Genomic DNA, 23,984 nt, shown 5'->3' on the forward strand with positions numbered 1-23,984 from the left:
GAAAATTTAAACTATAAAAAATAACGATAAAAATAACTGTTAAACTCGTTATCAAAGGCTATATCATAAATATTGCTACATACTTATCATTTTTTCTGTACAGTTATTATCTCTGTGGATAATCAAATTTGAATAATAATATTAAAATTACAATTTTAAATAAAAAACAAATATTATTGAGTTTTAGATGTATGTACATACATGTCTACGAAATATCGGGCTAATAAAATTAATACTATATTATCAATGTCTTAATTACTTAAACTTTAATAGAGACACAAACTTCCATAAGTCTCTTATAGAAAGGTAATACTGGACAGTATTAATTGGCCAGTAATTAATATTTATTTGAAGTATTAAAAGCACTGCCGTTAGTACTTTTAATACTCAAAATAAGTAATAATTACTGGCCAATTTAATACTGTCCAGTATTACATTTTTATAAGAAGTCTTTAATAGTATCTCGTTGATGATATTATATAAATTTATTACTTTAAACTCTTTCAAAGGTTACTTATTATGCAATCATTAAGTATGATAGCAACAGTTTATCATTTATACAGTGTCAAAGTCTGATAGACGTTATAATGTAAATACCAAACATCAACTTTAAATATCATATTTTGAGAATATCTTTTATAGGCTTGCGCAAAAGATACAAGTAAGTAATAAAAGTTATAAAAATATCACGACAAGAGCTATTGCAAAAATATGCAATAAAAAATAGGGACTTTTATTAATAAAAAAAAACCATTAATCACATTAATCACTTAAAAAAGTCATTCAAGATCGCAATACACACAATTCCATACTTTCATAATCTGTCTACTTTAATAAATTATTTTTGTCTAAAACGTTTTGTTCAGACTTTAGAGACACCCTGTACAATAAAACCGCTCATTAAAGAAATGTAATTGCTTAGATATCTTTTTCTCGTTCAACAGTTATAATTGAGAACTGATATAATATATTTCACAAATAAATTCACTCTTTCATACGTTCTCTTCAAGTAAAGGTTAATCTCTCTTGAGTTTAGCTTCAGTAAGACGAGATTATAAATACCAAGTGTTCGGTAAAATGGAAATGAAAACTAAAAATGACATAACAAGGACACTGGATGACAAGTGCAAGATCCATTTGCAAGAATCGAAAAAATTACTTGAATACGAGAGGTCACAGAACTTTCAAATGTACATTGAAATTAGTAATCTATGTTATTCAATTCGGAATAATAAAGGTAAGTTTAAACTCTACATATTCATAAAAGTCGCGATTCTTTTGCATTCTTAACACCAAGATACATGACACTTTTTGTCATGATACGTGACACTTTTTAATAATTGCTCCAAATAAATATGCAAAGGATAACGAGTGATTCAATTATGTAGTGACTGAAGTAGAGACACAATTATAATGAAATAATTGTGAATGTTATCGGATGTTACGTAATTTAACTCTCGTGCATCTTGACCCAAATATGACTGGTTGCTTTACTATTTATGCATACTATTTCATGCATAATATTTAACTTTTCTTTTTACAACATGGTTAGTAGTTCAACTTTTTAGTTTTAAATTTTTATACATAAAACTGATTTATCTAAAAAGCAAATCTTATCTATACATATCAATATTATCTATATCAATATCTGTAACAATCATTAAATACATTATATACTTGAATCACACTAGCAATTGGCGATTGCGTCTATATTTGAGTTTGTATTTCTTTTCTGTATAAAACATCGGATTGAAATGACTTAAAAAATATAGATATTTTGTCAAAAAGCAGAATTCAGAAGAATTCAGAAGATATTCAAAAGATATTCAATTGAATATATCGAATATCTTCTAAATTCTTCGCATTCAATCGCAACAAGAAGCATTCAAATAAATGTGAACCTTCGCATTAAAAAAGATTCACTTCTTCTGCTAATTGTTATCGGATTCAAAGGCATACAAGATTTCATGGTTCTATTCTCAATATCACACTAAAAAATATTAGCCACAATCCAATCCGAGATTTTTGCAAAGCAGAATTCACGATAAAATCTCGTGAATGCGAAACACTATTTTTGAATAAGACATTTTATGCAGGGTTGACTAATTAAAAAGGAGTTTTATTCTATCAGCTTTTTTCTGATTATAGTCAAAAGAAAACGCAAACGCAGAAACAATCGCTAATCATTAGTATGATTTAGGCAATTGTTAAATCTCATTTTGAGATCTAACAATTTTCATCTAGACATAATTTTTTTAAAACCGTTTATTGTAGAAACTGAAAAAACAATTTTACATAATGTGATCGGGCATTTTGAGCCGAGAAAAATCACAATGATAATCGGTCCTTCCGGCGCGGGAAAGACTACTTTGCTAAAAATCATATCGAACAAAAAATTGTACAATATTAAGGGTAACATCACCGTAAATGGTGTTGAATGGAATAAAGGAATATTCCATAAAGAAATGTGTTACGTACCGCAACAATTTGATTTATTGCCACTTCTCACAACAAGAGAAACACTTTACATAGCAGCTCGACTGAAACTTGACGTTAATCAGACAAAGCAAGCAATTTGTTTAATTGTAAGTAATACATATAATAAATACAAAAGATTTTTAAACATTACAAGCGCATTTATACGAATATTTTATACATATACATATGCGCGCGCGCGCGCGCGCGCGCGTGTGTGTGTGTGTGTGTGTGTAATTTGTGCAAGACATCAAATATTACTATTTCTGTTAGGTGAACGATATTGCGGAGAATCTCAATCTGACAAACTGTCTGGATACATTGGTACACAAATTAAGCGGTGGCGAACGGAAGAGACTCTCCATCGGCGTAGAAATAATCACCAAGACATCAGTTCTTTTACTGGACGAGCCAACAAGTGGTCTTGACAGTACGGCGTCTTATCAAGTATGATGTAAATTAGTAAATATGCCGATCACGCAATCCATATCAATGATGATCAAAATAAAAATATTATTCAATATTATTGTTTCCATACAAGAGCAGAACATTTCAGCAATATTGCATGACGTTGCAACATAGCTCGAATATTTTCATATATACATAAATTTTTTATATATAATATCGTTCTTATTATGTTGCTATATAAGATTTGTGTCGAATAGCTTCTTAATATGCTGCACAATATAGCGAGCGAAAATTGCACTGTGGTTTGTTCAATACATCAACCCAGTAGTCAGATGATTTCACTCGTCGATAACATTATGGTACTCAATCAAGGTAGATGTATGTACTGCGGCCCAACAAACGAGATCTTAAATACGTACAGCATCGCAGGTTTCACGTGTCCCAACTTCTATAACATAACCGAATTTGGTAATGTTAATGGATCTGATATAATAAATAAAAATTCTGAATAAATAGGACAATTATTAGAAAAAAAACATAGATATTCTAGACATAAATATTCTGCACATTTTTCTTACATATCTTTTTATTGCTTTAAAACCTTTCTTATTAATAATCTAACAATACAAACTTTTTAAATATTGCAGTAAATCTTTCATATTGCCATACATTTTATAATTAATCTATAATTTTAATTATGTAATATTTTAACGTTAACAAATGAAAAATATATTAATTAAAAAACAAAAAATATTCGTTAATGATTATCTTGTTTAATTGTAGTGCTCGAGGTGATAACCGGGCAAAGAGGTGGAGATTTAGAAAATTTACACAAGATCTGCTATGATAAATATAAAGAGTTCAAATCACGCAGTAAACATAATGAAAATGGTAAATATATTGTATTTTATTATTTAAACATTTTGAATAATTTATTGATAATATGTTAACGATTATTTGAATAATTTACACTAATTTATATTACATTATTAATTTTTCTACGTAATAATCGAAAAGTGTATTTTATCTGACAAATATTCTATCAACATCATCTCTATCTAGATCTCAACAAAAACATTTCTAGGAATAGTGAATTATTTCCTTAAAAATAAGCTAATATAACAAAAATAACAATATATAACGAAAGTAAGAATAGAAAAAATGTGACTATTGAAGAACAAAATGCTTAAAAAAGAATATATTAATAAAGATGAAAATTTTTTAAAAATTCTGTTAAAAAAGAGAGAAAGTTATTGTAAAGGGAAGAAAAAAGCAAGAAAAAAATTTAAAAATATAGATAATGCAAACAATTTAAAAAATGCAAAACTCAATAAAGGAAAAAAGACTAAATGACGCGCGTGAAATGTAATGTTCTAGTAAAATAAAATAAATGACATTATAAAAATATAAACCAACATAATTAATATTCAAAATGTTTAATTTTCAAAATAATTATTAATTAATAAATTTCCTACAGAATTAAATTTACCAATTGATTCCAAGCAGAAATTTGAAACAGATAATATACCCATAAATAACAGAATTTACCAAGAAAAATCAATATGGCAACAGCAAAAAATTTTATTTTTAAGAGCTCTAATTTCTATCAAGCGAGATAATGTAAGTAGAAACTTTAAATTGTAAATTCGATTTGCTTAGAAAATCAAAATGCTATTGTTTTAACTATTGTTTTAATCCCTCTTTTAGTTTTTGACAAAAATAAGATTTGTCACGCATGTCATAGTCGGTATAATATTCGGTATAGTTTTCTATAATTTCGGCAATGACGCAGAAAAAGTGCCCAGCAACATCGCTTGTTTATTTCTTATGCTTTTATTTTTATTCTTCGTAAGTGCCATGCAGATAGTGCTGATAAGTAAGTATACATATATTTTTTAATATACTTTCATTTTTATATATTTTATTCTATATATATTTTCTAATTTTTTTATTCTTCTATAAACACAATGTATAATGATAAAATTCGTTATTGTTGCTGTAAAAATGTAACAATGTCATGATAACCGTTGCCTTTAGAAAAAAAGTATAAACGGCACACCTCAATAGCATAAATTCCTAAAAACATTTATAGAACATTCTAAGGATATATGATGTTCTTAGAACGTTCTGTATACATCTGTTGATATATGCTATCTGGACGGTGTTCAAATAACGTCTATATCCTAATTAAATATATCCAATTGTAGTACCCATGGAAACGGTAGTATTCCTACAGGAACATTTAAATAATTATTACTCTCTGACGTCCTACTACAGCGTAAAAGTATTAGCAGAACTCCCAATGCAAGTATGTTTCAAATCACAGTATTGCAATTTTATTACTAATATTATTATATTTAGACAAAAAGTTCAATATAAAAATGTCAATTAAATCGTTATTTTCCAAATTAATTAAAAATTTATTTACCTTCTAGATACTTTGTGGCTCATCTTTCATGCTTATAACATATTATATGACAGGACAACCAATGGAATATGATAGAATTTTACAAATGTGGAGTATTTGCGTGTTAATTGTAATTCTTGGACAAACACTCGGGATACTTGCAGGCACAGCTTTTAATGCTGAAGTACTTCAACGGCTTATCTTTTATTATTTTCATTAACATTTCTGCTATTAGAAAAAAGCTTGAATAATTCACGTTTGCATATTATATTATATAAAAAAATTAAATTAAATTATTATAACATCAATAAGTGAATAAAATCATTAGGTGACTTATTTATAATAAAAAATATTATTTATTAATCTAGAGAATATTATAAATTTATTGTTATTTTTCAGTTCATTCATCATTAAAATTTCAATTCCATTCTTATTATAAGAGAATATATATGACTAAATATAATTTCTTTCAGATGGGTTTATTTTTGGTACCGTCAATGAATATACCATTAGTGTTGTTTGCAGGATTTTACGTGAAAATTAATGAATTGCCGATGTACTTGCAAGCTGTATCTATGATAAGCTACTTCAGGTACAGACAAATTTATACCACAACTAATTAAAGCAAACAGACTAATTAAAAGCTTGCATTTATTATTATTATTATTATAATTATTATTATTGTTCTCTGTATAAATCTTTTTTTATTTATAATTTATTTTTCAAAAATGGTTTGCGTTTTCATGTACAGACATGCTTTTATTGTACTTTTATATTTATTGTATTTATTGTTATTTACCATATTTTCAGTTTTGAGAAACATAAACTTTTATTGCAGATACGCATTTGAAGGAATAATGCAGGCGATCTATCTCGACCGACCTAATCTGTCATGTTTAGAAATCTATTGTTACTTAAAGTCACCAAAGAAAATTCTCTCCCTACTAAACATGTCAACGGTGACATTTCCTGTAATTATAATAATACTTTGCTCTTGGATACTTTGTTTACATATTATCACTTATGCAGTACTTCGTTGGAAAATTTATTATTCAACAAAGTGAAAGACGTGTTACATTAATGCTCACTCTGAGAAAATGCTCTTTGAAGCATATTTCAAACGAAAAATAATCTATTGAGTAATTTCTGTTGTTGGATGGTAAAAGAAGTAATAGAATTAAGAATATCGAGGTTGAATAGATTATTATACTGAAATATATAACAAACTGAATAATAAAATTTATTTTCCTACTGATCCCTAGTGATTAATTGATGCAATGATAATGTAAAAATTATATTATTACATAATATAAAATAAATTAAAAGGACAGTATAATAGAGTAAAATATCTTAGTGTTATCTTAGAATATAGCGAATAATCAATGTGTCTACTTAATGAAGTCGACGAGATTGTCAAATAAGTAGCCTAAAATTTCCATGTAACTATTTTCTTATCTAAATGACACAAGAATATAAATGTCCATTAATATAAAACTATAGTAACATTGTAATAAAAACGGTGTTATAATAACGGTAATAATAATGATGATATATAAAGAACACGTAATAAATTTGAAAGATCTTTCCTGCTGATTATCAATTTTTGAAAGATTAATTGTTTTATAACATGTTTATTATTTCAACAATCAGCAGTTTGACATTTTATTGATAATTTTTAGAGATTATATTATTTCTTGATAGACAATACTAAATCAGTCACTCAAGGCTTGCAATTTATATCACTTATTGAAGGACTGATGTAATCCACGCTTTTTGATTCGACATGTTTGTTTATCAAAAATCTTGATAAAATAAAATCGTCAAGACTGTGATAGAGGCAATTATGTTGAAACACAATCCGATATAAGTTCAAGTAGTGTACGTTTCGACAGAAATGTTTTACTAATTTATGGCGTTGACGCACAACGCATACATTATCACGTAGGATTCCTTACACAGCATCTCTCATGTATCACATTTAAGTATAAAACTTATAAATACGATTAACTGTAGTATCTACTACAATTAATATACCGTATACTTATTGCTGTATATTCTCGATGTCCATTAATGTGAACTCGTAGATATGTATGTATGTACATTTGTCACGTAGCATATGCATAGTCTTATTCGTTCATGCGATTATCACGAAATTATAATCGGACAATTTATCAAAATTATATACAGAGTATATACGAGCGCTTATCATTCATGGCACTCTTTTTCCGCTATATATAGATATCGATTCGGATAATTTTTAAATAAAAGTATACAATCAAAACGCAAATGATGACTATATAGAAATAAGTGTTTATCCCACCGTTTCTAACATTTCCCGATATTATTCCGGTATTTCGAAATATTGTTATATTTCGAAAATTGCACGTTCGGCAAGTGCGGCTTCAAGCAAAATATTACAAGTTAAAAGATCAAGAGTACGTACTTAAGTCTTCTAGCCACTTAAATACGTAGTTAAAATATTAAAAAACCGAATTCCAAAGATCCAGCCGTATTGGTATTATCGGTATGACACGACTTTCCATCGTAAAAGTAAATATGCGCCGCATCGTGTAATGAATAGTATTGTAGTTAGTGCAATAATATCATTCCAGAATTGGTCACCCTCCATGGCGATGTCCGAGAGAAATTTCGAAGGATATTTATAATGACAATAAAACTCGCCCTTTTCTTTACAGTCTAAAATAGGTCTGTCCAGTCCATAGATGGCTCCGACATATCTACGAAAGCACACGTTAAATTAATACAATGTAGTAGACCTAAATGCTAAATTTTGTTCGATTTGAGTAAAACTCATTTTAATCCGCTATTTAAAATTTTGAAATTTTAACTACAGATTCATAATCAGCAAAATCTTTAGTAAGACATGAGTTAGAATATTAATTATGCCTAGAAAGTCAGGTCGGAAAAAATTAAATTATATTTACATATTAAATTGTGTTTTGTCAAAGGTATATATAAATTATTAGAAACACACGTGATATGTAATTTATATTGCTGCTAAACAAAGTACAAAATAATTCTTACCCTTCTAAGCCGTATCTTAAATAACTAAGATAGGTGCCCCATTTAAGATAGCTTGGCAAATCGCGCAATGATACTCCGAATCCAGCAAACATCATTAACGGAACTGCCAATGTTGGCCCCATAAACGTTCCATTCTGCAAGTTAAAATATTTTCTCATTAAATTTTACTTCAAAAATAAAATATTTTTATTTAACTTTTTGCGATAAAGATAAAATGCGGTCTTTAACACAAAAATTTTAAAAATCAGTAACTTTTATCTAAGTTACTGATAATTATGTATATAAAAGTACACAGCAAAAAGCGGACGGCTAATTAATGACGCAATTGATAGGGTCAAAGTTAAAGAAAATTGATAATATGTAAAATTAATATCTTCAAGTCCGATAAAGGAACGTTGATAAAAGACACTATCTGTACATAAAATTAAATACCAAACATTGTACGACCTACAAACGAATTGGCAACGTTGATAACTGTTCAGCAACAATTCTAATTAATTATTAATTGTACTTACCACGACATTAAACACAGCGCCTATCATTAGGCCGGTACCTTGTCCTATAAACATAATTAGCAGACTAATGGCCGTAAACATGGAAAATCGAATGATCTCCAACGGTTGCGCCGACATGAAATAGATAATTAGTGAGAACAATAAACAGCACATTATCGAAATTGGTATGTCAATTAACGTTGTCGCCGTGTAGTACGCTTTCAGGCTGTACCATCTATTAAAATGCTCCTTCAAAAGGATGGACATCTGCATAGGAACTGCAAATCAAAGTCCATTATGTAAATTCGCAATTTCCAGTAAAAGTGGAAATGTCGTGGAGTTGTCGAAAAACAATCAATCATTGCAAAGTCATGAAAAATCACTTATGGGACACAAATACTTACAGGTCACTATTGTGAGCATCATCGTCGTCATCATATGATGTATCAAAATGGAAAAGAGCAAATTGTAGTTGTCCAGCACGCGGGAGCCATCGGCGCCGGATCGTATGAAAACGCAGCCCAGCATTATTCCCACGAGTACGTTAACACCAATACGCAAGTGCGTCAGAGTCTGCGATAAACACGCACAGATTATTCGACAGAAGTTCATGATCGTAGTGCTAGCATTCTTTAAGCCAAGATCAACGACGCTTGGCATAAAAAACGCTTCAATGACTATATAGCATTCTATAAAAATATTAATTGTCACATTTTCAATATTTTATTCATTTTCTTATTCAATTTAATTTACAATGCAATTTTGCAGGCATACACGAGTAGCTTTCTTAGTGCAATCTTTAAGAAAGATCTCATATAATTTGTCGAGCCTCCGAGGAGTTTCCTTATCTCCGATCAAAAATCATCATTGATACACGTGCATTAAAATTCACAATGGAACAAATAATTCTTACCGTATCTCGTTTAGCCATGATATAGCCTCTTCTTAACAAGATCTTGATTTGATGAGCAAAATTTGTCGCGTGTAAGTTGTTATCGTTCATTTCATCTTTCAGAGGATGTACCGCTAAAATAATCAAACATTGAACGATGTCAAATCAACAATATTGCATTAAACTTTCTAGCATAACGGCTTAAAGTTTAAAATGTGTCTTAACCCTCCATCTGTACATTTATTTTCACTAACATGGTCTGTACACTGATCCCTTTTTGTCCTGTCTATTTTTTTATGTTAAATACATGCAAAAAATCTGAAAAAATTCCTAATTATTCTTGACTACATTTTAAATTTTAATAGTTATTTTAGTCACTTATTAAGAGAAGCCAAGCTCTGCCTATCACCAGTATTGTGACTACAGAAGAAAAATTTCGTTTGTTCCCTTTTGGGGTCAATGTACAGACGAAGGGTTAATATTACACTTTGTTATAAATATATTAAGAACAATAAAAATTGCCAAAAATATATTAAATATAGAAGAATTATTTTAATTTATATAAATAAAAATGTAAAATGTTTGTTCCTCATCTAAGATCTCCGTAAGTTTTTCGGACGTGTTCTTATGGGGTTTGATTTTGGATATACCGGTGTTTCAAAAATGATGGCCATAATTTAAGTGTAAAAAATAATTTTTCATTAATATTATTGAAATTTTGACACATTGAGACGGGGAGAGATCAGGAGAGACCGTGAGAGACGGGGAGAGATCGGGAGAGACGGGGAGAAACGAGGAGAGACCGGGAGAGACGGGGAGAAACCGAGAGAGACGGAGAGAGACGGGGAGAGACCGGGAGAGACGGGGAGAGACCGGGAGAGACGGGGAGAGACCGGGAGAAACGAGTAGAGACGGGAAGAGACCAGGAGAGACGGGGAGAGATCGGGAGTGACGGGGAGAGACAGGGAGAGACGGGTAGAGACCGGGAGAGACCGGGAGAGACGGGGAGAGACGGGGAGAGACGGGGAGAGACCAGGAGAGACGAGAAGAGACGGGAGAGACCGGGAGAGGCAAAGAATGTTTCTATTATGTTTAAATTAAGGTAATAAGAAAAATAAAGATGGCTGTTATTTTATTGAAAAAAAGGAACTTATTTAAAACAGTCTTTTGAATGGATTTCTAAATCCATGGTAGCTTTTAGAAAAAAAAGGTAGAAGTACGTGAATAAATAAATATTAGATTTATTAAAGATAGATAAATGCTTATTCAAAAATAAAATAAAAAGAGCAACAGTAAAGCAAGGCTCTTGAAAGTTAAACAACTAAAGCAAAGAAAATTTGAAAAAAACGTAGCATAAGAATAGAGAGCCACAGCAACGCGTGGCAGGGCATAGCTAGTAATTAATAAAATATGATTGTATCAAATTTCAAATTACGGTTTTATAATAACGTGGTAAGCTTTATCTTTGATTTTCTGTGTACCTCTTAAGGTTTTAGCATCCCTCAAGACTTCTGGATTGTCGAACCACTGTAAATTTCGTCCATTTTGCGATCCCATTATCAACGTATCGATTTTATCATCACCGTACTCGCCACAGGCAAGTTCGATTACTGCAATATTTATATATAGCAAAATTATTAACTGACAAAGAAACAAGATTCGTGACTAATTTGCTAAAGAATAAATTATTATACGTACTGTAATCGGCAGGATTGTGATACATAGGACACGGTAATTTCATACCTTCCAGATATGGCACGAGCTTGTCTGTCGCTCCTTGATATATACAATCTCCCTTTGTGAGTACATATACCTGCGTAAATTTTAATCTTTTTAATCATTTTATCATTTTAATCATAAATGCAATTTTATTTTTATTTTTTATATTTTTTATTTTAATCATAAAAATAAGAATCGAAACAATGTAGATCGATATCGCGCAATGTGTGTGGTGATATGTAATATTAACAATTATCTTACATTTTCGAGTAATAACTTGTATAATTTTTATAGAATTTTCTGCGGTGCATTTACTTACCTGGTCGAACAATTGAAACAAGGACGCACTGGGCTGATGGATAGTGCAAACTATTGTTCTCCCTTGTCGTGCTAATATTTTTAGCAAGTTTACAACTTGCATACAAGACGAACTATCCAGACCTCTGTAACAAAAATATAACAACAAATCTAACAAGATATCTATTACCAAATGATCTTTTTAAATAAGCAACATTTTTTGACAATGTTTATCAATCAACAACTGTTAATACAATTTTGAATAAGAATTGGTAATATTAGATGTAGATTTGTATCCCAGAAATATTATGACAATTATTCATGAGTCGTTAAGATGTAATAACAAGTTAAAAAAAGGAATAGTAATTTATAAGCTCGATTATGCAAACCAATCAAATGTGAAAATAAAGGTAAAAATATAAACTGGATTTAAATCCAATAACAAGGAATTAAAAACTTTGTTTATAATTATTATACAGGGATTACTAATCTTAATAAAGAAATAATAGTTCAATAAATAATGCATCAATTAAATATATCTTGAAACAAGATTATTCTTTTTGTAAAATAAAAACTAGTATAGACAGACAAATAACTGTTACATTTACATAAACATGTTGTTAAAAATAAAAGGCGGATGTAAGATATCAAACATTGATACAAACGTTTAAAGAAGCAAATTAATTTTTTTCAAACCATTTGATGCTTTTTTATCTTATTTTTATCTGATATCGTCGATAAATGTCAGACAAAAAAGCATTGAGTAACCAAGCCTCAATTTATTACGCTTACGTAGTGGGTTCATCAAGAAACATCACGGTGGGATTATTAACCAACTCAAGTGCAATGGACAGCCGCTTCTTTTGCCCACCGCTTAATCGACCGGACCTCGTGAATATGTGTTCGTACAACCCCAGCGTCGAGAGAATGTCTTCAATCTGTGAAACATTATATATAATTAGCCTTTAGTATATTTCACTTTAATTGGCTAAAAGTAAATTCATCTACTAGTATTTCACAATTAATATGCAAGTCCATTAATACTAATGTAGATCAACTATAATAATGACACACATTTTTATATTATCTTCAAATAATAATGAACAATATTGAGTAACTATAAGATTTATTTTTCAATTTATAGCTTTAATTAGATCTAGCAAAACACTACGGTTCCAAAATTCCATTTTCTTCAATAAATTTTAATGAACCAGCATATAATAATTTTTTCTTAATAAATAATCAAAATGGTTCTTAAATAATTTGTACGCACGATCATCTCCTTCTTGTGTCGTGGCGTGCTCGGCGGCAGCTTTAAATCCGCGGCGACCCTCATGTTCTCGATCACGGTAAGCAGGGGTTCTAATCGATCGTCCTGCGTGATGTATGCGCTGCATCTAACGAAGGAAATTAATGAAGCGTTAAAACGGTATGCATATTCATACTCAATATATGTGTGTCCAAAGCAATCAATATTGATTCTCAAGGAGATTATCAACAGTATACACGTCGTGTCGAATTTGACATCGTGACACCATGACGTATGCAATCCCTCTAATTTTCTCAACTTCATAAATTACTTACTTTAACAAATTATTAATTTAAAAAAAAGCCCGATGAAAAAGTATTGACGACCGCATACTTACTTCCGGAAGGTATCGAGATGCCGGACGCGACCGTTGATGTATATAATACCATCTACTCCGGTTGTGCGGTAACCAGACAGAATGTCAAGCAATGTGGACTTTCCAGCGCCGGATGGCCCCATCAAAGCGATCAACTGAGTATTAGGCAGCCTGCCGTTAATCCCATGCAAGATTTCCTTTTGCCCTAAAGTTTTGATTTTCATTTCTTTAATTACTTAACGGTTTGAAGGCATCGTTAGGGATCCTTCCATCTCTCGTTCAGCTCTGAAGAAATTCTCTTTTACTGCTTTTAATTATCGCGAATAATTACGATCTAGTTACCGATTTGTGCAATGTCTTATTATGTAAAAAATAATTTTGGTGGGATATGCCAAAGTTTATGTTTTATTTAAAGTAATGAAACTCTTCGATGTCTTGCATATTGTCCTCGCAGGACGATCGATTAACGTAAGGATAAAAAAATTCTAAGAGAAAATTCCTTTTGTGGATAATTCAAGATATATTTTTAAAAATCCAATTTGTAATGAAAGAGTCGAAGAACCGCTCACCCTTTCTAAAGCCAAGGTTGACGGTGTAGGTAATGTTCTCAAAAATGATGTCGACCGACTCGCGGTCACTGTTGAACTCGACGTTGGACGTCGGCATGTCGACGTCTTCTCGCCTCTCATTAAACGTGGATTTGGGGTCGACTATACAGACCGGCGCATCCGCGCCATTTTCTCGTCGATTGCTCGCCTCGTGCATCAATACCTCCATCCTTATGCGCTCTTTGTGCGATAGAGTGATAGAAGCCGGCTATGCTCGAACGCTCATCTGTCGCTCCGACTCAGACAACCTGGAACAAAGAACCCGGTGGGAGATAGAACCAAGGAGATTCGCAATAATAGACGGTTGAGGGTCACAATCGCAGACGTATAAAAACAAGACAGAGAAAACATCGTTGTAAGATGTTTTGCAATAATTTATAATAACCGTAAAAGAATATTATTTCTTCAAATTAACGGTAACTCAATTTCCTTCTTAAGGTAAGTCGGCTAATTAAGTCGGCTCGAAATGAATGCAATCGTGACTTATAACATTGTGCTATTTCAAGATAAAACCACTAACGAGTTGGTTTGCGTATTATATCCGGAATTCGATGCAACTCCGTATAATTGTCATGAAGATAAATCTTTCACAAATAACAAATGTGTGTGATACGCGTCATAAAAAAACAAAATTTATTTTAAGTATGTTAAAATGCTAATACGGCTTTGTGATTGATTAATGACATCTTAAAAAAATGCTTTAATATAAGAATCGATTACAAAAATTGATAAACTTAACGATGCGCGAAAGATATCGAACGTTTGTAATTTCACAAAACAAAGTCTCTCCAAATGTTTCATTTCGTAAAACCTACAAGACCTGTAACTTTGACTGCAATCAAAGAAGATTATATTGGCATATTATAAATCTTTCTCACACCAAATGTATAATATTAATGGTTAAAAATTATTATTCTAAAATTTGCATTCTTTACTAATTATAGATAAAATTATCGTAGAAAAATTATCGTCATGTTTATGTATTTTTATAATACGTTATAGTCTTTGTAATAAACTATAGTCTAACAAAGTCTATTCATGAATTATTAATATAAATGGGATATGGAACTTTACAAATTATTTATTATGAATCTTTCCGTTTTACATCGATGATTAAGATCATTAAGGTAAAACTTGGTTTCTTATGTATGGGCAATTAATAAAAAAAATATTGCGCAAAACTGCTGATAAAAACTCGTAGCTTAATACGCTACGTAGTATAATATATAAGTGTGCGTCATTTTGTCATGAGGGGACAAAGGTAGCTTTGTATTTACGAGATAATTCTCTGTTCGACGCACGATGATTCATTAGTGAGTGGAGAACCACTCGTTTTGACTATAGAGTACAAGTAAACGTGCAGTTGTACCTATTGTACCTGTGACACTGATTTCGCAATAATCAAAATGATAAGTGAAAATAAAAAGTAGAATAGTAACTAGTAATTAAAAAGTTAAAAGTTAAAAAATTAATAACTTTTAACTTAACTTAATTAATTTTAAATAAATTAATTTTCAATTTCAATTATCTTTAAAGCATACAAAATTTAACTCATTCATTTCTTTTCCTAAGTTAAAAATTCATATAGAATAAAAGAAAAGAATTACAAAAATAAAACATCCATTTCCATGTAAAAATATTATTTCTTTGTTATTTCACATATACTTAATTTACAAATCAAATAATAATTATTTATTTAATGATCCATATTGTATGTGTTTATATAGTGTTATCTAATTTTAAAAAATTATAATATGTTAATTTAATATATAAATAATGCTTCTCAAATTTTTAACTTAACTTCATTTGAACGCAACTCTTATTGTTATTAAATTAATTTTACAATTTATTTTAATTTTTACCTTAATTTTAAAAAATAACTTATACATTAAGTATGTAAAAATGTACTTTATATATCACAATAAATTAAATATTTCAAAATACTTGTTTAGTAAATATTTTATTAGATTATGTCGCTCTCGACGTTCTTTGGCACTCATAAACAAGAAATGACTGAGGCTATCTGAATATGTAATATGATTGATGATAGTTATATCACATTAATTAGGTTGACGCATCTGATTTGCTTAAAATGAAAACGAGATAAAATAAATAAATTAAAGTTTCTTCGTTTTATTGTCCGACATTCGCAAATACGTTTTAGTAAACAAAAAAAAGACAATGATAACACTAACGTAATATTCTAAGAAAACAAATAAAGCCTTGCTTACCGGAAATTTTCCGATAATAACGCAGATGATCGACTATTAGTTGACGGGTACGTCAATAAGATCGATCACCTTGGTCCGAGAGTACCAAGTCCAGTAACCTTTGATGATTTCATTGACATCAGAATTGTTAATCTTATCTAATCGTAAATGAATGTCACATACCGAGGTGGTAATATTATTAAATTTTTATTCAACCGTCCTGCTGACAGTAGGTCACACTCTTTTCGAAATATGTAATTCAAAACATGTAACAAACGGCAGCTAACTAAATTCAGCAAAAGATGTTCGCAGGAAAAAAAAAAGAAGAAATAATTGAGTAGTTGCGTCGAAGATATTATCATGAACTTCGTAACGTGTACGTACATGAGCCGAAAGAGAAAAAAAGGAGAGATTGTCAATGGGAAATAATGATGCTTCATTACGTAATGTGATACGATTCTCCTATGCGCTGCGAACTATAAACTGCGATAAACTGTGTTAAATGCGGAGCAAAATATTTGGCATAACACGATCGAGTTTGATGAGCTTTGACGTCATCGAGTAATGGGAGTAAAATAAGTTTCTGTTTGGAAATTGTAATCACTACTCTCTCTTGCGCGTTAATAAATCTTACTTAATGCTCGCAATTTTAATCGAAACATTTAACGATCGTGTACTTTTTACGCCGCGCTTATTATTGTCTTTATCAAACATTTGAAAATATGTTTTCAATCTGTCCTCTCTCGTCACATTTCTAATCGCCATTTTTCCCGAATGTACGTAACTTTGCCAAGCGTTTTGCAAGGTAAATATCGCTAATAATTGAAAACTATCGCTCCGTATAAGAACAAAATTAATATAAAGAACAACATAAGATTCACAAAGAGAAGGATTATTTTTATATATCAGCATTGATAAAAATTTATTTTAAAAAAACTTATACTTTTGTACAAATGTATATCGCGCAACCGATTGTTTTATATAACAAGAAAATGATAGAAATAAGATTTATTAACTTTGAAAATATCAATGACGAAATTGTCTCTTTGTACCTTATATCTTCTTTTCAAATACAAATCGCAAGATTTTTTTATGTAACAAGAAACTAAGGGAAATGAAACACTTGAACAACATAATTGAGAATACTAATGGCAAAATCTGCTTTCAAATTCGTCGAATATATCGCAAAAATTGGCTTTTTATCCAACAGGAAACTGTAACAATCAAGATTTGTTAACAATGTATTAGAAAAACATTGCCTATACTTATATCTTTTTTTCGAATACATCACAAAAATAATTTTTTTTCTTATTTAGCAAGAAGTTGAGAGAAGTGAGATTTGGGTCAACGAGAAGCTAATACGTAGTATATTATACTGCCACATGATGTTATTTTTTCGCAACATTGTAGACGTGCGCGAACGTAGATGTTGCAAGAGCAAGGTGAAAGCAGTAAGATAACTTCAAGGAAGGTATCATGCGCTATAGAGCACAATATTCGTATTTTGACCGTACACCCGCCCATCGGCATTTACGGCTGAGAGTGTAAGTATACGTGTGCGTTACAGTCGCTAAAAAAAAAGGACGACGAAATATTCCCAAGGCTGTATTCAGAATTACAAAATCATGCATATGAGAAATAAAACAAAAAAGCATTATAGAATCTTGAATAAAAGAACTCCCGCATTTGGAATTAGGAGTATGAAATTGCACTTTGAAAATTATAAACATTATAAATCTGCGTTGTATAATGTAAAACTTGCTGAATGCAATAACAATAGCAAGGACATATTCCTTCACGTTTTTTGTTGATAAAAAAAATCATAAACACCGCAATAAAAAAAAATTAGTTAATACAAAGACTACGTTTATTGTAATTATTAATTCCATTTCAAGCACGCATATATAGATTATGATATGCGATACGAGTATAATATGTTTTAATCAAATGCGCACAATATTGTTATTTCCATCATTTCCGATGTTTCTGCGCCTATTATGTTTTAAACTACGATTATGATTATGTTGTATTATATAAATTATTTTGTGATTATAGCAAATAAACTATCATAATTTGGGAAAAAGAATTAGATCTAAAATCATTTATATCACGGCAGATCAAATTATATCTGATTAGATATGCTCAAGAATAACTTCTTATATCTGCACAGATCTGTATAACCATCATATATATTATAACCATATCTGTAGCGAGATTCTGTAACAGTACAGGTATCGTTATATCAACGTTGCGTAAATAACGTATTATAGTAAAAAAATTTCGTAATGATACTGACACTGTCGTTAAGAGTTACAGAAATGTACTATGGGGTCAAATTTGGTCTTTGACTAGCTCACAATCAAATGTAACCATATCTGTGATTGTATTTTATTGATATACAGAACATTATATTTGTTTAGATAATCATCCTCAGTTTAATAATAATTATTATTATTATATCTGGTTAGATCTGTTATATTTGTTCAAGTCAATGACATGTAAAAACTTATTTACTTATCCAAGAAAAAAGAATTGTATCTGCCAAAGATATGGCTATATCTGATTCATCAAATCTGACTAGATCTGCAATTTGCTTTTATCTGACCAGATTTGATAAACCAGATATAATTATATTTCGATAAATTTAATTCTTCTTAATTCTTTCAATGAACCAAATATTTTGGCAAATCTAATTTTTTTCCTGGTTAAATAAATAAGTATCAAAAACAAAAATATCTAATATTTAATCATTAAACAATCACCGACATGTAAGACGCATCTGACGAATATATTTCTTAATGATTACACATTTTTAAAAATGTTTTTGTATCAACAAAAAATACATGCAAGATATATACCAATCAGAATTTCTTATCATGGTTATCGTAATTAATTTCTGGTTATCTCAATAATTTATAATAGTTAAGATATTTGATAGATTTAATAAGAAATATTTGATTGCTACCTTTCTACTTGAATCTACTAGATTTCCAATTTACGCAACCAGATTTCTTTTCCCATGTAGTAGAAATCTTCAACAGCATTCAGTTTCTGCGAATTTATATATTCCACCATACACATTATTACATAATTATAATATTCTTAAATATAATTTATATATATCACATAAATGATAATGTAATCATTAAAAAATATAATTATATTAATTATATTAAAGATAGAACTTTTGCAAAGTTTTGTCACTTTTGAAAAGAAGAAATATCGCCAAATCAAACTTACAATTGCGGATTGTCGATTGGCAATTTATTATAGTGTCGATTGCAAACGGGAAAAATGTTGATTGTGCACTTTTATAGCTGTTTTCGCCACTTTTCACCGCGTACGGGAATTCCGAAATGATAATCGCAAAGGCGGAACAACTCGCGTGTCGCGACGGACGAACGACGGAAACCATTTAAGTAATGACGATACGATACGTACGCGCTTGGTAGCACTCGTCAGTGATTATGAGACAAAGGAAGATATGGTCGGCATTAACCGATCGTTGAAAACATCGTATCGTTATCATTATTCGTTCCGCACCCTCGATAAAGGATCGCTAAGAAGGGGGGTCTTCTCCTCATTATTGATACGACTCGCTTGCTCATCAAATTTCCTTGAAGGAGGAGAGGAGGAAGGCATTTAGACTGTGTCCTCTTTAAATGCGCTGCATTGACAGATAAGCGAATGATGAATTGTATACACAGAGTGAATGGTGCGCGCAAAGTTCAAGAAAGAGATGCGGACGAGAGAACGTTCCAGGCTGGACCTTCGTACCGAAGGAAATCGCATCACGTTTCTTCCGTTTCACGTGAACCACACGTCTTCGAAGAATTTGGTTTCTCGAACTAGCAAGTAATACACGGCGCTGATCTTTTCCTTTTCTTTCTTCATTGCACATGCAAATATCTATTCTCCGATAGCGATACGAATAAATAAACAGAATATATAATTTTTACACCAGGGACAAAGTAACTAGACAAGGACATTGCAAATAAAATGAAGGATATTATTACACCTGCCTGACTATGGAAATCGATAAAGTAAATTCTTCAGATTGAGTTGATAAAAAGAATAGAAAGTATAAATGCATATTTTATGAAAACAGTGTTGCGACTTTGCTTTAATGAAATAGCTTATAGTTATTATACATACTTGCTATTCTTCGTCCCACCCCCAAGTAAAAAAGATAAAAAAAATCTTGAAAATGATACACAATAAAACTTGTAGATTATGACCGCAGTGCTTGTAAAGTTATGTTCAAATAAAATTCATACAAAATACGACACGTGCAGGCTTTCATTATCTCTTATTGTATGTGTACGTTATTTTCTGTTACTCCGTTAGTTAAAAATAATTATAAAAATAATTATAACAAGCGATTGCGTATAATTAAATTGTTATAGCATTACTTTCAATTTGTCGTGCCTAAATAAATGTAAAACGTCTTAAAATAAAATTATTTGTCGTTGCTTGTGTAATGAATTCTTTTAGCAACATAAAAAACATACCTCTTTTCCCAAATCTGTTACTGCCGTACTTAAGTATGACGTTATAATCTTAATTATCGATACTGTTAACTACATTGATAATATAATCGATCAAGTGTTATCAATATAACGTAGAAGTGTGAAAGATACGTAACTGTTTGTTTCATTTCAGAAAAAAAATTCAAAGATACTGACTATCTAATTACAGCAATTAGTTTAATTATAGCATTTCATCGCACTGCATGACCCAATCGGTATAAAAATATTTCTAGTTTTACCATTTAATAATTTAGCTCTTGCTTCTGCGAAAGTAACTGCGTGTTTTCAAGAAATTACTCCGTTATTAAATTGTTTTCAACATCACAATTAGATCGTACAAAAAAGTACGTGAAAAAAATGTTTACCATAAGGAATATTCTAACAAGGATAAAATGAAAAAAAAAAGAACATTTTGCTTTCAAATAAGAATATCCAATTCATACTGGTTGTCTATTGTTATTGAAAAGTATTGGTATTTGAAAAGTTGTTGACACGGTTTTTTTTCATAAGGCAGATAAAAAAATGAACATGATCAAAGTTCTGTCAAAGAGAAGACGCATTCGTCGACCTCATCTAAAACATATATGATTATGATATCAATTATATTATCGGAAATGAATTGCGAATTAAAAGATTAAAACAGGAAACGCGTGAAGATGATTTATATTTAATTTTAGATTTCCGGACTAGTTTCACAAGATACGCGATAGAAAACCGCGAGTGACACGTGATTTGCGCGTGTTGATCGTGCTTGAAATCGCCGCTGGTCAACACCGGTAAGAAATACGAGGAACATCAGGATGTGGCAAAGTATCAGGATGTATCGAGTCGCTATAAGTCACGAATTATTTAAATTTTAATGAAAATAATAAAAGAACAGCAATTAACGTGCTGCGCTTCGGGCAAGATTTTGACTTCGCAAACAAATCAGCCAACTGAAGGCTACTCCGGCAAGGTATATTCAACGACGATAAATAATCAAACGTTTACAAGAATGACGGGACATTGAGGCGTGAAAATGTTCGAAACGTCGACTCGAAATGTTTGATTGTAAAAAGCAGCGCTGGAAGACAGTTCGCCCCAAACGCGCGTTCGTTTCTAAATGTATTTTTAGAGCACGGGGCTTGTCGCACAAAACTTCAGTCCCGATCAAACGATTTAGAGCCCGATTTAATTCCCCTTCAGAAACACCGAAACGGGACAACGACCTCTCATCCGCCACAGCCTCCGTAGATTCCCTCCGTTGAACCCTCGCGAAGTTAAATAAAAAAACTCGCTCGCCTGCTCTGCAGAGCAAGCAATTTCGAGGCGCAAAGAAAAGAAAAACAAGGAAACTCAACGGAGAGTCGGTATACATGATTAATTCGAAGTACCCATGCGTTTGAAAACCTGTCTTCTCGTGGAAGAAAGCGAGGAAATTATGAGCGCTCGTATGTCTCGCGCTTTAACATCGAATTAACTAACGTCCGGTCGAGCAGAAATTATTCCTTTAGATGTGATTTAAGTTAAATAAAAATCTAAGCAGGAGGACCCAAGAGAGCGCGAAGAAGACACTCCGGATTTGATTTCTCGGAAGTCGATTTTTCACAGAAGCGGCCTGCGCCGAGTCAATGACACCGAATCGAATGCACATTGAAAAATAATCGTCGATCAACTTGCAATATATGGCGATCGGTTACACGCGGCCGAGAGTTCTCCACTTCTGGAGATGTAACGTTTGATGGACTTGACATAGTAAACTAGGTCTTTCAGTCTATATGGATAGATAATTAACGCTCCGTACGAGCGCTATAACGTCTACCTTGCTCGTTAATTTTCCAAATTTTTCACAACTTCCACATCGAACGCGATATCAATTAATTAATATAAAACTATCCACGACCTTCGCGCTCTTCTAAAAATTCTTCGTTCCCCCGCTTTAGATCAGCAGAAAGAAAGAGAAAGAGAAAGAGAGGGAGCAAAAAATAAAAATCGTCTCTTCAGCAAAACGTTCGTATTTAAAAATCGAGCTGTCAGATGCACGTACGTGCTGTCCCCTTTTTTTTCCTCTTCGCGCGCTGAATGAACGTGTGTGTTTCTCGTGGATCTTGAACCCGAGCTGAGTCAATTTCACGTGCTCGGACTAGCGCGATAAGTCAGTCGGCTTGACTTCTGACATTGCAACTGACATTTGGCGATCGTGGCATTTCTAGCTGCCAGAGATAATAGACCGCTAAGAAAGCATTTACGGTCGCGTGGACGTACGTACGAAGCAAAAACGAAGAGGACGCGGATCGCGTCGAACGACGTTCACGGCGGAATGTGAAAGTGTATAAGGTTTCGCAGCAATAAATTTTCCTTTCTTTCTCCCCTTTTCTCCTTCTTCTTTCCTTTTTCTTTCTTTCTATCCTCTGGACGCACGTTTACAGAATAATGAAGTCGCGAGGTAAACGCGCTCGCGCTCGCTGAGCCGCGTACTGTACTTACGAGACATGCACCAAGCCAACGCTCGAAGATCACTGACGTGACGTGCAGGACGCGGACCGTTCGAGACCGAGGATAAAGCACTAACTCGAAGACCCAAGACAACATTACCGCTTTTCTTCCTCACTCTATCTCATCCGGGCCCCCCACCCCACCGAGCCCCACACACTACGCATTTCAACCCTTCTCTCTTTCTACGATCCGCTTGGTCCTCCAGAGCGTGTCGAGTGTATTCGCACTATAATTCACGATGCACAGATTTTTTCAAGCTGTGCATCCTCACCTTATCCTCAAACGCCGAGAAGAATTATCTATTGTCACAGTGTTAAACTCTTCACACGTGTATAAAGTCTATAAAGTTTATATAATCAATACATAAGTTGTTCATGCAACGAACATTTTATTCTTGCGGCTGCATAAAAATTGTAAATTGATTGAATATTCGTAATGTTAATTATATGTGTAATTCCCCAAATTTATTCAAATTTTAAGTACTCTAACATATGTCCGCATCATATTTTCATCTAGGAAATTGTTTTCTTTAAGCAATTGAATATACTAATATTCATTAGATAAGAAAACTTGCACCATTTCAACTTCGTGTTAATACAGGCTACGATGAAAATGTAATCCATAATCTGTACAAAAAAATAAGAGATAAATTGAGTCAGAAAATTTCGGATATAAAAATAAATAAAAATATCTATATAAATTACTGTTTTATTCAATGTGGCTAAAATAATTGTCGTATAATTTGAAAACTTTTCAAATGTCTCATTTTTCTCTCTTAAAATGCACTAAAGAAAATATAC

General features: G+C 31.5%; 2 protein-coding genes and 1 long non-coding RNA gene across 7 annotated transcripts; 2 read left to right on the forward strand and 1 right to left on the reverse strand.

The window, feature by feature from the left end:
• The first annotated feature begins 1,077 nt into the window (after positions 1-1,077).
• Positions 1,078-6,545, forward strand: LOC105830873 (ATP-binding cassette sub-family G member 4). The gene is made up of 11 exons (XM_012670530.3): positions 1,078-1,237; positions 2,275-2,585; positions 2,749-2,922; positions 3,141-3,351; positions 3,667-3,774; positions 4,361-4,503; positions 4,591-4,759; positions 5,091-5,191; positions 5,319-5,474; positions 5,764-5,882; positions 6,129-6,545. Exons 1-11 carry the CDS (start codon positions 1,078-1,080, stop codon positions 6,352-6,354), a joined length of 1,878 nt encoding a protein of 625 aa, XP_012525984.1. The 3' UTR covers positions 6,355-6,545.
• LOC105830872 (ATP-binding cassette sub-family G member 4) lies at positions 6,510-23,280 on the reverse strand. Of its 5 annotated transcripts, none has more exons than XM_012670526.3 (13): positions 23,176-23,280; positions 13,932-14,218; positions 13,384-13,567; positions 13,011-13,134; positions 12,530-12,675; positions 11,760-11,883; positions 11,420-11,534; positions 11,203-11,331; positions 9,743-9,855; positions 9,234-9,402; positions 8,851-9,107; positions 8,336-8,469; positions 7,809-8,028 (listed from the first exon to the last, which is right to left on the reverse strand). In XM_012670526.3, the coding sequence occupies exons 2-13, from the start codon at positions 14,137-14,139 to the stop codon at positions 7,809-7,811; spliced, it is 1,923 nt and encodes a 640-aa protein (XP_012525980.2). In that variant the 5' UTR covers positions 14,140-14,218; positions 23,176-23,280. The 5 variants fall into 5 exon arrangements, with proteins under 5 accessions (XP_012525983.2, XP_012525980.2, XP_012525981.2 ...); XM_012670527.3 differs by lacking the exon at positions 23,176-23,280 and adding an exon at positions 19,421-19,542; XM_012670528.3 differs by lacking the exon at positions 23,176-23,280 and adding an exon at positions 19,146-19,231.
• On the forward strand, positions 19,744-20,463 carry LOC114253926. The gene is made up of 2 exons (XR_003625353.2): positions 19,744-20,035; positions 20,145-20,463. It is a non-coding gene; the product is annotated as an uncharacterized LOC114253926 (long non-coding RNA).
• Positions 23,281-23,984: the final 704 nt, after the last annotated feature.

Source organism: Monomorium pharaonis, chromosome 4 (genome assembly GCF_013373865.1).
Source record: "Monomorium pharaonis isolate MP-MQ-018 chromosome 4, ASM1337386v2, whole genome shotgun sequence".
Taxonomy (NCBI): domain Eukaryota; kingdom Metazoa; phylum Arthropoda; class Insecta; order Hymenoptera; family Formicidae; genus Monomorium; species Monomorium pharaonis.